The following is a 14,370-nucleotide window of genomic DNA, read 5'->3' as shown; positions in this document are numbered from 1 at the left end:
ATTGTTGTGGAATATCGAGATTTCTGTGTAAGTCTGTAACTCCTACAATTTCATTTGGCGGACCATATGCTACTTCTAAAAGTCATGCTTCATTTCGCTACCTTTATATATGTTGATAATCTGTAACTCCAGAAATTTTTGCCATTCTAGTTGGTCTTGGTAAAATTAGATGTATGTTGGCAGTCTCATATGCATCCATTGTTCTAATTTATCCTTTCTTGTTATTAATAGGTTTGAATGGAATTCGTTTCAGATTTCATCATTGAAAACATACAAGGGTTAATTAGTTTATGTTTCTTTTTTTTTTCAGGTAAGTAATTACACTCCTCTTCCTTCAATTAATACTCCAATAGCATCAAGCTGAGTGCTAGTAATTGGATGGCTGTGTTAGATGTCAGTTTCGGTTATATTTCTTTATTTGTAAAGGGGTTTTCTGCATATTTGTATGCACCTGTACATGTATGCACATATTTGGGCCTTTGCCCTGGGATGAATACAAGTGCTATTCACAGCATGGTATCAAGAGCCAAACTAGGGTTAGACTCCTCTTGCCTTAGATGATCCAATTTTTTCGGCACTTCCGTGCATCGATTTTTCTATCGAGTACCTGGGTTACTGTTGCTGCCTCATTGTCGGCGTTGCTCGTCACAGCCGCCGTCCGTGGCTAGCTCTGCTGCTACCGTCGCTCGTCGTCGCCGGCCGCCCGTCGCCAGCCGTTGCTGGCCGTCGGGGCCTCGTGGGGGCGGGGGCTCGTCGCCGGCTGTCGCTGGTCGTTGCCCGTCGCCGAGGGCCGCTGGCCGTCGCCCGTCGTCGGCAGCCACTCGCCACCGGCTGCGCAAGTTCGCGGCTGCTCGCCTTCGTGCGCGGCTTCGATCTGTACGGCTTCGAGCCTTCGACGTTTCGTTTTCATTTTTTTTTCTTCTTTTGACCGATCTGGATAAGATCCTTAAAAAAAAAAAAGCCACGCCTCTCCGGAAAGGCTAAGGGCGATCGATCGCCCCTGGCCTGGCGCGGTCCCCGCACCCTCCACCTGGTTTCTTTCTATTTTAGTAAAATGCACCTAAAGTTTTATTTTAGAGACTAAAAGTTTATAAGTCAAAAGTTTATATATCTGATTCAAATTTAAATTTGAATTCAAATATTTTTATATATAGTATTTCTATACATCTAAAGTTTATACACCTAAAATTTATATACCTAAAGTTTATATACCCGTTTCAAATTTGAATTTGAATTATATTTGAATTAAATTTGAATTTGAATTCAAATATTTTTTATATATATAGTATTTCTATGCATCTAAAGTTTATAACCTAAAGTTTATAGACCCAAAGTTTATAAGTGAAAAGTTTACATAACCGATTCAAATTTGAATTTGAATTCAAATATTAGTTTATAGATCTAAAGTTTATAAGTCAAAAGTTTACATACCCGTTTTAAATTTAAATTTAAATTCTAATATTAGTTTATAGACCCAAAGTTTATAAGTGAAAAGTTTACATAACCGATTCAAATTTGAATTTGAATTCAAATATTAGTTTATAGATCTAAAGTTTATAAGTCAAAAGTTTACATACCCGTTTCAAATTTAAATTTAAATTCTAATATTAGTTTATAGACCCAAAGTTTATAAGTCAAAAGTTTATATACCCGTTTCAAATTTAAATTTGAATTCAAATATTTTTTATAGTATTTCTATACATAAATTTTTTCTAACTTTATTTTTTTCTTTTTATTTTTTTGGTGTACTGTATAGGAAGAGAAGGAGGGGAGGAAGAAGGTGAGAAAGCGCATAGGGGGGAGGGGAGTGCGGGCGCGCATTAGCAACACCCACGCCTCTCCTAGTCTTTTTTGTGACCGAGGCTTAAAAAAACAAAACAGAAAAAAAAATAGCCGCCTCTCCTGATCTTTTCTGTGACCGAGGCTATAAAAAAGAAAAGAAAAGGAAAAAGAAAGAAAAGAAAGAATTTCCCGCTTCTCTGCTTGCTGCCGCCGCTTTACTTTTGCACTCTCGTCGTCAGCCATTGCTCTTTGATCTTTGATGATGTCATCTTTGTCGGACATAGTTTCAGTTTCTTGTTGCCCGGTTATTTTTGATGGTGTCACTATAATCATTGGACTCAGCATATGCGTCTTCACATGCGTGGTCAGCGTCTTTGGGATGTTATTTCTGGTGAGCTACTTTTTCCGGCTTGCCCCGAGGTTCCTTCTGCCTGTTCTTTCGGCTTAGCCTACTGATGAGGACAGAGCAAAGGTGCGAAAGACTTATGGAGACTTATCAGAGTCAATATGCTATGTACAAGGCTTGGTTAGATGAGGATGCTCGTGCTTCTGCTATTCTTGTGGCTAGTATGGAGGTTCATCTTACTGGCGATGTGGTCATCCTTGCTTCTGCTCATCTTGTGTGGACACACCTTCGTGATCGTTATGCGTCTATCGGTGATGCTCTTTATCTTGCTATGGTGCGTCAAGAGCAGTCTTTACAGCAGAGGGATGCTTTAGTGGATGAGTTCTATACACAGACTACACAGGTATCCTCTATTTGGTGCCAGCTTGATTCTTTGGTCCCTGATGTTTGTCGTACCTGTAAGTGTTGTCAGCGTCAGCGTTCTCACATGGATCTTCGTCGTATCTATGACTTTCTCACTTGTCTTCGCTCCGAGTATGAATCGACTCGTGCACAGTTGCTTGCTCGACACCCTCGTGTTACTTTGATGGAAGCTCTTCCGGAGATTCGTCTTCGCGAAGCGGGTGTTCTAGTGCTTCCTTCTGGCTGTTCGTACTACAGCTTCGGTACCTTCATCACCGGCAGCCGCTTCCTTTACTTTGCCATCACGTACTTCTTCACCAGTTGTACTATCTACCAGTAGTCATCTTCATTACACTTATTGTGATAAGGATGGACATGTGGAATCGTTTTGCTTTCGGAAGAAGGATTTGCGACGTGGTCGTTCTTCACAGGTTACCAGAGGTTCTTCTCCGAAGAGTACTGGTAGTTCTTCTTAGAGGAGTACTGGAAGCTCAGATACATAGGAGAACCTTACGTTGCTACGTCGCCTCACTGCCTCTGCTTCGACTGGTTCAGTTGGTTCAGTTGCTTTGCCTTCTACACACTCGGGCTCTGTTGTTTCTGGTTCTCACCCTTTCACTGAGGGATCACCATCTGCTTCATTGTTGCCCTTTTCGCCTGGTTTATTGGCGCGTTCCTGTTGAACTTGATATGGTCTCCAAGTCTTAGAGATGTGCTGCTGGCTGCATGTTGATTTTTCACCCAAAATATCCAGCATGGCTTGGTCCAATAAACACTGTAAGGATGTCGACTCTGGCTGTGTTCAGTGGTGGGTGTTGGGAACCCATCACCCACGCACGGAAAACGGAGCAGTCCATTAGCGCGTGATTAATTAAGTATTAGCTAATTTTTTTTAAAAAAATGCATCAATATGATTTTTAAGCAACTTTCGTATATAATTTTTTTTGCAAAAGCGGAAAACGAGAAGAGAGAGTTGGGAACTCGTGATACCGAACACAGCCTGAATGTTTGCATGTGTATGGTGAGCTATACTGTGTTTAAGTCAATCTGAGGAACAGCAGCATAGCTGCTTTGGGTTAATCATTCTTCAGAAGAGTCCAACCATGATGAGCACATGTTTGAATCAGTTTGAACTGAATATGTGGATGCGTGATTGAACAGGTGTTTTGTTGGAATCAGTACAACCATGATGAGCGCAGTATTGTTGAATAAAACTAGATTTGTGTTTGTATAATCAAACCCTGTTGCAATTAATTAAGTCAAGTTAGTGAGAATTGGGCGTACGGCTATATATAACGGTTCTGTTTCGTAGCGGATCGATTAGAGAAATGGATCATGCGCACCTCATAAAAAAAAAGGGAAAAACGGGATCCTGCTGCCATGATGAACCTCGTCCCCCCGCACGTCTTCTCATAAAAAAGTCTACCTGTTGCTGTATACTTGGAAAGTATTTCAATACCAGAAATATATAAAGAAGTGTATTCTAAATAAAGTATAAAGCTTACAAAAGAGAAGAGAAGAGCTACTAGAACCATACCCGAACTCTTCCGAAGGCTTCCGGACTTCGATTTCTACTCTATTTCTATTCCATTAGCTTAAGAACACTAAACTAAACTTTAGAGAATATAAAAGAGCTTTGCTTGAGGTGTGTGAAGAGAGTGAGGAGGTGAAGTCCTTTTATAGCTGCTAATGACAGTTGTGGCAGTTGGAAATGTCCTAATTGCCCTGCAACCGTTCATGGGGATGAATCCTGGACGTCCACACAAAACCCCAAGATGGACAGCACTGATGGGGGTTCGGCCGAACCACCAGGGGCTGGGCCAAACCAGCCCATACTCGGCTGGCGACCTCCTCCACTGCTTCTCTCCGTAGACTTGTGAATTTTTGGCCCAATTGGTCGTATAATTTCTGAGTTCTTGGCACATTCATACATAAGTCTGGTTTTCGACATCGTTCGATTGATTTATTGTCTGATTCGATGTCAATTCTCCTTCACTTTATGGTTATTCTCTGCAAAAAGGTTAGTAAACATAATACTAATGGAATATTATTATTCTAAATTGAATATGCATTGCAAACATAACTAGTTCTCCTCTATTTTGGTAATATTGACGGTCGAAACTGATCGCTAACGACCATCAACAGTGGGCCAGCTCCCGCCTTGCCCATCCCTTGACGAAGGGGGCGTGGGGTGGCTTCGTGGTTGAGCGGTGGAGTTGGGCTTATCTCAACGGGAATTAGGAAAGCGGCGAGTTTCTGAACCTCGGTGAAAAATCTCTTGTCTCCTTGTCTCATTTATTTATCGCATTTATATTTGTGCAATTTACATTGATAGAGACATACTTGAGATCATATCATCATAGGATTGCTAAACTGAACTTAGGAGTGTAATTTACTTTCCTAGAGATATAATTGAGCCACTATCACCCTAGGTTTGTAAAACATAACTTAGTTGTTTAGTTAGACTTGACCCTCACCGAGCCTAGTAACTTAGGTTAGTTTTGATTAGGTGTCATTTAGTTTTAAATCGCCTATTCACCCCCCTCTAGTCGAAATCTCGATCCTACACCCTAAACCGAAATACTAATATAAAGCATCCCTGATTTTGCAAAACTAGGTCACGTTAAGTCCCAAGGCAACATTGCTCCTCGGTTTTGGTGACATGGCGACTGAGTCAGCGTGGGCCGATATGGGCCCCACATGTTAGCCGATAATCTTCTTCCACCTATCTCCTGTCTCTTTCCATCTCAACCCAAAACTCCAAGGCAGCCGGCAACATGTGGGGAGAAAAGTGGTGGCTAACGGCCGCGTCATGCACATGCGCGTGCAAAGAGCGGCCGAGCTCGGTGAAGAGTGCGGAGAAGCGAAGTAGGAAGGGCTCCCGGCACGTCGTCCCCTCAGGGCACACCGCCACGCCGCTGTGCGGTAGCTCGCGCGCATCTGCGTCTTGGTCGCGTGTCAGCCACACCATCGGGATTGGCGAGAGGCTCTCCTAAGAGACGGGAGATAGAGTACATTGAGATGCCTGAGCACGGTCGTGAGCACCACTGGCTCCATGAGTGTCCGTGCGTGCACATGAAGAGGACGTCGAACGTTGAATCAAGGGAGAGCTACTCGGTGGCCGACGGCGGTAGGTAGAAGCTCGACAGCGACGACCAACGATGGGCGGGGAGAAGGCTGGCAGCTGTCGAGAAGCTTGATAGTGGCGGGCGACAGGGAAAAGGGCGTAGGCATCGAGGATGATGTAACCACATCGTGGTGTAAATGGAGTTGACCTCGAAGATGATGCGGCGGAGCCGCGCGTGCTCTCCGCAGAGGAGAGGCAGAGCTCGGGGACACCTGAACACATCGACTTTTGAGTAGCTCGGCAGGGATGGCCCTGAGCTCGAGGGATAGGAGCTTGGCCAGCGTGACGAGGCGGAAACCCTAGCCCTCGCGCACACAGGTGAAGACGACGTTGCTGTTGTAGTTGGGACCTGCCCGTACAGCGCGTGCACAAGTCCATGACGCGAGCGCTCCAGGCCGTTGGGAGCCACGTCGGCCGGCGGCCTCCGCCGTCGAGCTTTTCCCCACCGGCTATCACCATTCTCCCCACAGATTCACGGCTGCCCTAGAGGTTTGGGTTGAGATGGGAAGAAAGGGGAGTGAGGTGGAAGAAAATTGCCGGCTGACATGTGGTGTCCACGTGGGCACCATATGACTCAGCCGTCACGTTAACAAAACCGGAGAGCATACCTTGAGATCAAATGTGACCCGTTTTACAATATTAGGGATACATTACATCTGGTCTTCCGGTTAGGGACAGTTTTAAAACTCGACGACAAGATAAGGGACCTTAGGTGAACTTCTTCCGAGACGAAAAATTTCCAGCCTCATGGGCCTGTGCATATGATATGACCCATAGGCAAGCGGCCACTGCGGCAGCAGAGCGCTGCACAATCGACCTCCGCCTCCCCAATCCATCCCGTCTCGTCGCCCGCCGCCGTCGACGACTCCCGTCTCCTCCGCCTGCCGCCGGCGCCGATCTCCATCCTGCTAGCAGAGGTGGCGCCGGCGTTCTCCTGCTCCCGCCGCATCATCGCTCACCGGTGAGCATCCTAATCCATCCCGTCCGGCCTCGAATTTCGGTCTCCTCGCCCGCCGCTTGTGCCGAACCACCCCAATCCGGCGAGCAGAGGTCGGCGCCCGGCGTCCTCCTGCAGTCCTGCTTCCGCCGCATCGTCGCTCACCTGTGAGCATCCTTCATCAGGTATTTTGTGTTTTTCTCGAGACATCGAACCAGCCTCGTCGTCGCCGGCGACCGCCGCCGAGGATGCCGGTGAGGGTGGTAGACACCGCAACCCCTTCCTCCCAGCCCTCATCAGGTTCGTCCACCTCCCCTACCTTCTCTATGCTAATGCACCCAACCCCTAATTTGCTGTGTAATCCAAGTTTTTTTGGATCTGATATAGCCTAATCAGGTATCTTCTAGGGTTTGATTTAGTGCGATTTTAAGGTCTATTGGTAATCTAGATTGGTCTGAGTTGTACTGGGGTATATGTGTTTTGATCCTTTTGGAATACTCAATTGTTATAATTTTGGCCACTGACGCAATGCATTATTTGGGGAGAGCTCGGATGGTTTTGTAGCTAAGTTGCCAACTGCTTGTAATGTATTGTATGTTTTTAAGGCGTTGCAATGCTTGTGGTTTTGTGTCAAGTGTTTTCTGTTTCAGGAGGCCTTCTAAATAAATAAACCAATTGTTGTTTTAGTTCACCTGCAATTGAAATTCATTAGTTATTTTGTATGAATTTCTGGCAATAGATAGCCCACCATGCCAATGTGCCATACTGATTAAAATGTTGCAGGTCAAGATGCAAATGCTGGGCATCCGTCTCCTCCTAGCTGTTCCCTCTTAAGTGCTGGAAGAGTAAGTCTTTTTGTGTTGTTATTTGGAACTTGACCAAGGATCAATTTTTGTGTTGTTATTTGGAACTTGACCAAGGATCAAATCTTCTTATCGGTGTGGTTTATGGAACTGACCATATGCTTGTACCATCTTTCAGTGTTATGCTGGAACCCAGAATGTCTCTAATATACAAAAAGAAGAAGCTTGGAAAGTTAATGTGCGGATCCATGGCTGTGATCTTGAACAGGGTTATTTATGTGGAACAATGGAAGCACTTAATGTTCCCTTAGCTGATACCCCTGTGAGCAACCTACTTCATTTTCCACTTTGACTCTGATCTTTATGTTCCAAAATTGTTCAACTTTGTTTTCCACTTTGACTCTGATCTTTATGTTCCAAAATTGTTCATTAAGAATACATTTGTATACTAATTCAGTAGGCAAACAGTTTGTCCGATAAAATTTTAAAATATGCTATGCTTTACTTCTTGTTCCCATTATCTGATTTGCATAGCAATTTGCAAATAATTTCCATAGGTGGTAACGTTCTGGGAGGGGGAGATAGTGGATGCTAAAAATTATACATTTTTCACTGGCAAGTGGGAAGCATCGTGAGTATTTAACTATTTACGTTTTATCCTTGATACTATCATCTACTTGTTTTATTAATAGATGCCCAAGTGTATGGTAACAGTCCAAACTTACTCATGAAACATTACTCCTGCTTCTGCTTTTGCAGCCCAGAGGATGATATTAGACACTGGTCCAAGTTCCCATCATTTACGCCTCTTCTGGTATTCTGTTGCCTATCTTCGTGTTGTTAGTTGCCACGATTTTTTTGGATACATTTCTCACTTATGTTTTTCCACAGAGTCAGATTGAGACAGATGGTGGCAAGTCCGTGGACCTCAGCAACTATGCTTACATATTCATGGTACTGCACCATCTGACCTTTCATGTATGTGCACCATTTATTGAAATACAAAGCCATAACAACTTAGCATTATTCTGATGCTACATGTAGAGATGGAAAGAGCAGTACTTTGTCAATGTTGGAGTGGACTGTGGGTTGACCATAGCTGGTTTCTACTATGTCTGCTTTTCATGTAGCGACGGTTCCATTAGCGGGTATTATTATGATCCAAACAGCAGGTAATGTATAATTTGCTGGCACTTTTTATTGCGATGTTACAACTAAATTCTATCGAGGAATTGAAGTGATATAAATATTTCCTGCTCTCTCAATTTACAGTCCGTTTCAGAAGCTTGAACTGAAGTGTACCAATGAGAAAGATTCTGGATTTACCTTTTCGTCCTACGAGCTGCAGTGAGAGACTGACAGGCCTGCTGTCATTATAGTATGTGCGGATGTTAATATACACAATGTATGTACTGAACTCATAATTCTGAATGGTGTCCCATTAAAAGGGCTGAGATGGCATGTTTGTAACAGTGATTTGGAGCAAGATGTATTTTATTTTCTTTGTAATATGAATATAAGCTGGTAAACTTTCTAGTTTGAACTACTTGTGTGTTCTTTTTGTGCTAATCATGGCATGGTTATGTCCAAAATAAATAAGACAAGAATGTGAGGGCTAGTTGCTCGTTCAAAGAAATATATACTTCTTTCCAGAGTAATTGTAGTTCTGCAGTTGGAGGATTTTTGTTTTGTTTCAATATTTCTGTTCTGCCTACATTGTGGAATTTGTGGTCACTGATTGTGAATCTAATCTCTGGTACTGAGCTTTATCTGAAGAGACACTTAAGATTGCAATCTTGTACATTAGTTTCTGGTACACAGCCACATAAACCTCCTTTTGGTTTCACATGCAGCCTGCCATTGTAAGGTATGATGTAATTCTATGAACAAAGTATACTTGGGGCAAACACTCTGTCTTCGCCTCCGGTCTTCGGACATTGTAAGGTAAACATCTCTCTCTACTTATGTTGTTTCATAGAGTCTTGATCTCGTGCTTCAAGCCGTAGTCAATTCTCTAATGAGAATTCTTCTGCATCTTCATTGCACAGGCTTCAAGTTATTGCTAAACCCTATAATAATATTCTGCAGATAGGACTACCCTTGCATACTTGGTGAAACTTACCTTCATAAACACAAGGATGGGTGGACAGTGGAACAGGATGGAGGTAACTCTTCTCTCCTTTCTGGCAGAAACCAAGAAGACACTTCCTTTGCCCTCTGTACCAAAGGCCTCTCAACATTCACACACCAGGCATCAAACATATCGAGGGCAGCCTCAGTAATGACTTTTGAGAGTACTTTTATCACCTTCTCCAGGTGCCAGCTTCAGCATCAGGTATCTATTGAACGATATGATCTTCTCTAACATTTGCCTTCTGCCAATATTATATGATAACATTGCGTCTTGGATTATAGAGACCATCCTGAGGACTGCCTCATAGACTATAGCATATGCATGACTGAATATCTCGGTTGCTGTTTCCCACAGTTCTTTTCTGTGCCAATCATTTTTTACAGTTTCTGCCCCCTGTTCTAAGATTGGCGCAAATGTTACAGTCTTTGGTTTGGTTGTGTTGACACGCAGCTGCTTCGATTCCCTCAGCATGGCTTCCTTCATTTCTGACTTAAACCTGCTGCTGATCTTGAAGTATTGTTGTTCATTGTGTGCAGTTGGGCTCGGGAGTGGTGAATTTTGCCTTGGTGATGCTTCCATGTATACCTCAGGTGCACATGCTGATTCACACGCTACAATTCACATGGAAAACACATGTATTACTCTTCATCATAACAAAATTATACTGGAATTGATATCTTGACTGAATTTAACTGGAGAAGAGGTGGTGCTCTTCTTTTTTTTTTTTTCATTTCAATTAACAGATTGTCCAATGTATGCAATATTGTGAAGTCTGGCAGACATACAGGAATGGGGATGGATGTCGAGCTGTGCTTGGGGATCCGTAGTCTGCATTGTTGTGCTCATTGCTGCTGCTGTCGTCTGCACTGGGTCCTGCATGTCCTCTTGCGGCTTCTTCTTGTGATGCAGTAGGTGCATCCATTTCTTAGCCTTGCTCTTCACCTTGCCGAGAACCGGCTTCTTCTGGCTCCCATTTGGGGTCCGCGGTGATCCCATCGGACTCTCCGGCTGCTGTTGATTTGGATGACGTGGATGAACCACAGTACAGGAAATTGAGTTAGTGGGGATCACTTGTAAAGTATTATAGGATAAAAAAAGAAATAGCAGTCAAAACTTCAGTCTTTTTTATGGGCCTTCTGGCTTTAGATCGGCCTGAACAAGGGCCATGAAAGTCCCCGAGCACTGGCCTAGTAATCAACATTCTTGAAGACCCATATGGCAAGTATCAGCCCAACAGGGCGACTGGACATGAAGCTTTTTACATTGAAAAAAGTTCACTTTTACGGCGAGTTTGAATCGCGTTTCTCAACCATAAAACCAGGTATAACTCATCTCTTATCTCCTAAAATCAATGAAAATGAGGTCCTAAGGCGGTACTGAGGTAGGTTTTACTCACATGGTGCCTGGGTGACAGTTTGACTTGGCACTTATCCCATGTAACATTGATGTGACAGTGGAAACAAAATTATTTGTTTCAAAAAAAAAATATGTGGGCCTATATATCAATCAAACAAAAAGATTATAACCCACATGCCATTGATATCCACTTCTTCCTATTCTACCCCTACCATCTTTTCTCTCCACCGGCGAGCAGAACGAGTCGATGACGACGGTAGGCTGGGCAACGTGCTCATCACTGATGCTGGTGACAAGGACGGTGGAAGCTTCCACGCAGTACAACATGGTAATTACATATAGCCTAGAGATCCCTCCTCCCTCTCCCCTTTTCTCTCCCTTTATCTCATTATCCCAGTGAAGAGAGAGAGAAAGAGAGGCAGATGACGGCAAGGAGGAATGGAGATTTGGGGTGGGGGTGCATTGTTGATGTGACACAACTCTTCTCGGGCCGATGTTCCTGTTGAGATCCCACACGGTTGGTGCCCTCATGGAACAAGGATAGGAGGTGGTGGGATCACACTGTGGTCGATGGGCCCAAATCCGTGCCGTGAGCCCATGACCCACAAGCCTAGTGGACACAGGATGGTGGCGCTAGCGTTCGGAGGAGGTGGAGGAAGCTCGTCGGCCTCCCCGCTAGTCCCTCAGCGGCGCTTCCTCTATATGCTGGCCTCTCGTCAATGTCGTCCTTTATCGTTGCCAACTCCAGCTTGTTTAGCGCACCGAGGTGGATGCCACCACCAAGCTCCTCCTTCTCGCCCCACCTCGTGCCTTCCTCCCACAGTGGCAAGGCTTGGGGTTCTGGGACAATGGAGTCCTGTCGCGCGCCCGATCTAAGGCCTGCTGCCCTCTACCACCACGGGCAGTGCTGGGGAATGAGCTTCACGCAACATAGTCTGCCACTTGCCTTGAACGTCGACAAGAGAGGGTCCGATAGGCTGGCACTTGCACCTCCACCATAGGGAAGCCATGAGTTGTGTTGTCGTTGTTGACATCAACGCCAATGAGCGCCCCATCAAACATGGGCAAAATGTGTCCAGGCAGTGGTGGTGATCCTCCTCCAACGCAACTCGTGAGGAGGCTGATGTACCGCCGTTGTTGGCGTCGACGCCGACGAGCACCTCTCGTTGAGCTCACCACCTTGAATACGACATGTGTAAGAAGAAAGGGAGAAGTAGATGAAGGATATCTCGGTGACATGTAGGTCCTGAATTAGGGATTTTATTTTTATTTTCGCATGTAATGCCTTGTAGGATAAAGACTAAGTCAACAAACCATATAGATGTCACGTGAGTTGAAACTGACCTTAATACTGTTTGGAATCTCGTTTGCATTGATTTCGAGAGAGAAAGGATATTAAGGGACACGATTCAAACTAAACACTTAGACAAAGAACTTAAAAGTGAACTTTTCCTTTTACGTTAACCGGGATCTTATCTGCTGATCACACAGAATACGTAAGCACTTACAACTTGCAAGTTGGAACTCTCACATCTCACAATGTGACACCGAATAAACATTGCATGTCTCTCTCAATCTCAAAAAAAGGAAAAAAAAACAGCACTGAATATTAATATAAGTGCAAAGAAAACGAAGTGCATATTTGCAAGCAACTTTTTTCTTTTGCTTCTCTTTTTTTTGCAAGAAGCGTGTATCTTCTTGTTATCCTAGTGAAGTTAACAGCACGATCCCGCGCATGTACGTACGTACTGCATCTAGTGATAATCCACTCGCCAAAGGATCTGCAGCGTCCCAAGCCAAATCCAACATCACGCAAGCAACTTACCTGCTGCTTTTTTTTGGCCATGGCATAATTTTCTAAGATAATAAAAAATATTAAACCCCATCAATTATATAAGATGATACAATATCGTACTAAGAATACTACTAGCCTCTCTATAACTAAGATGCACGCACAACCAAACTACTTCCTTTGTACTCGTAAAGGAAGTCGTTTAGAACCATGTTTAAGTCAAACCTTGGGAATATAAATCATGAATAACTCTTAAGTTGTTAAGTTTGAAAATGTAAAAATTATATGAATAGATTTGTCTTCATGGAATGCGCAAATTTAATTCCAACAACCTAGAACAATGTGTAAAACACAAAAATCCCAACTTGCACAAATCCTTTCCATACTTTTCGAAAAACTGTCGCATTAATCCTTTCCATAGAGCGTGACACTTGGGGTGCGGGCGTGTGGCTAGCACTGATGAGACATGACCAAGCTATGCAAAAATGGAGTACACACTTGGAACATTCTGTCAAAGGATTAAAACTCGTTCCCCTATTGTGACCACGCATTGGGAGCTGGCCATCCGCATCATGCGAGTACCCTCCATCTCCTAGTTGCAGCCATAGCAGCGAATCATTAGCTAATTTGGTCTCGTTGTTTTCTGATTAAGAAACATGTTTTCTGATTAAGATACATATTTTATTCTTGTTAGCACGTTATTCAAACTAAACTGTATGTTTCATATTAAAACTTTTTATATAGGTTGCTTTAAAATACCATATAAATCCAATTCTCAAGCTTAAAAATATTAAAACTTAATTAATCATACGCTAATGGTTTTCTTATTTTACGTATATGTATTTAATTTTTATCCATTATCCATTGCAGGTTTGAGCCGGGCGCAAGTCGAAGAAAAGATCATAAAATGATGGATCGATCGACATCAATCTTGGGGAGGAGGAGAGGAGATTGGATCAGTAGGAGTGGAGATGCCACCGCAAATCAAAATATCAAATCGGGAAAAAAGATGATCGATCGATTAGCTATACAAAGATAGATAGATAGATAGATAGATACTAGGCTGAGAGATGCACATAATGGCCTCCAAAAGTGCAGGCCTAACGGTGTACACGGCCCCGGTCGAAACGGCGCCATCGCTGCACATACCCCCGGATGGATTAATTGTTGGATTGCCACCAACTCGATCGACGGCGCAATCATGTCGGGGGGGTCCAAAGCAAGCCCCGGAACAGTGCCCGGATCAGCTTGGGCACAAAACCTTTTTAAGCGCCAATTAGAAACTGGCCTAAAAGAATAGGAAATGGAGAAAAGGGCACACAAGTTAAAGTTTGGTTGCTACTTTATACTGTTCATTTTTGGGTACAGATTTGCATCGGTAAAGAGTGGACTAGGTTTTTTTATGGGGTTATGTAGATACTTTCTTCATGCTAAAATAAAATAATCTAGGATGTCACTCTCATTTTATTATTGTAAATCTGGACAGATAGAATATGTATAATCTCATCTTCTTTTGCCATATTCTGTTTAGATTCGTAATAATAAGACAAGTCTATTGTTTTTATGGATTTTGTTATATTTTGGGACGAAGGTATTATATAGTTTGATCCAAATTTTAATGCATGCAACAAACTGAAACTGTTCAATTGTTGTCAGGCCAGGACAACTGGAAAGATTGTAAGCGGGATATT

The 14,370-nt window shown here is 43.4% G+C and overlaps 1 protein-coding gene and 1 pseudogene across 2 annotated transcripts; one reads left to right on the top strand and one right to left on the bottom strand.

Moving 5' to 3' along the window:
* The first annotated feature begins 6,458 nt into the window (after positions 1-6,458).
* On the top strand, positions 6,459-8,936 carry LOC127769042 (uncharacterized). Of its 2 annotated transcripts, XM_052294745.1 has the most exons (9): positions 6,459-6,618; positions 6,780-6,894; positions 7,378-7,439; positions 7,576-7,719; positions 7,955-8,028; positions 8,157-8,211; positions 8,289-8,351; positions 8,442-8,569; positions 8,670-8,936. In XM_052294745.1, exons 2-9 carry the CDS (start codon positions 6,843-6,845, stop codon positions 8,746-8,748), a joined length of 657 nt encoding a protein of 218 aa, XP_052150705.1. In that variant the 5' UTR covers positions 6,459-6,618; positions 6,780-6,842; the 3' UTR covers positions 8,749-8,936. The 2 variants fall into 2 exon arrangements, with proteins under 2 accessions (XP_052150705.1, XP_052150704.1); XM_052294744.1 differs by having other exon boundaries at positions 6,459-6,894.
* A 3-nt stretch (positions 8,937-8,939) lies between these two features.
* Positions 8,940-10,527, bottom strand: LOC127766368 (uncharacterized; annotated as a pseudogene).
* Between the last annotated feature and the right edge of the window lie 3,843 nt (positions 10,528-14,370).

Source organism: Oryza glaberrima, chromosome 3 (assembly GCF_000147395.1).
Source record: "Oryza glaberrima chromosome 3, OglaRS2, whole genome shotgun sequence".
Taxonomy (NCBI): Eukaryota; Viridiplantae; Streptophyta; class Magnoliopsida; order Poales; family Poaceae; genus Oryza; species Oryza glaberrima.
The sequence above is the reverse complement of the archived record's forward strand: the minus strand, read 5'-3'. Positions and strand labels throughout refer to the sequence as shown.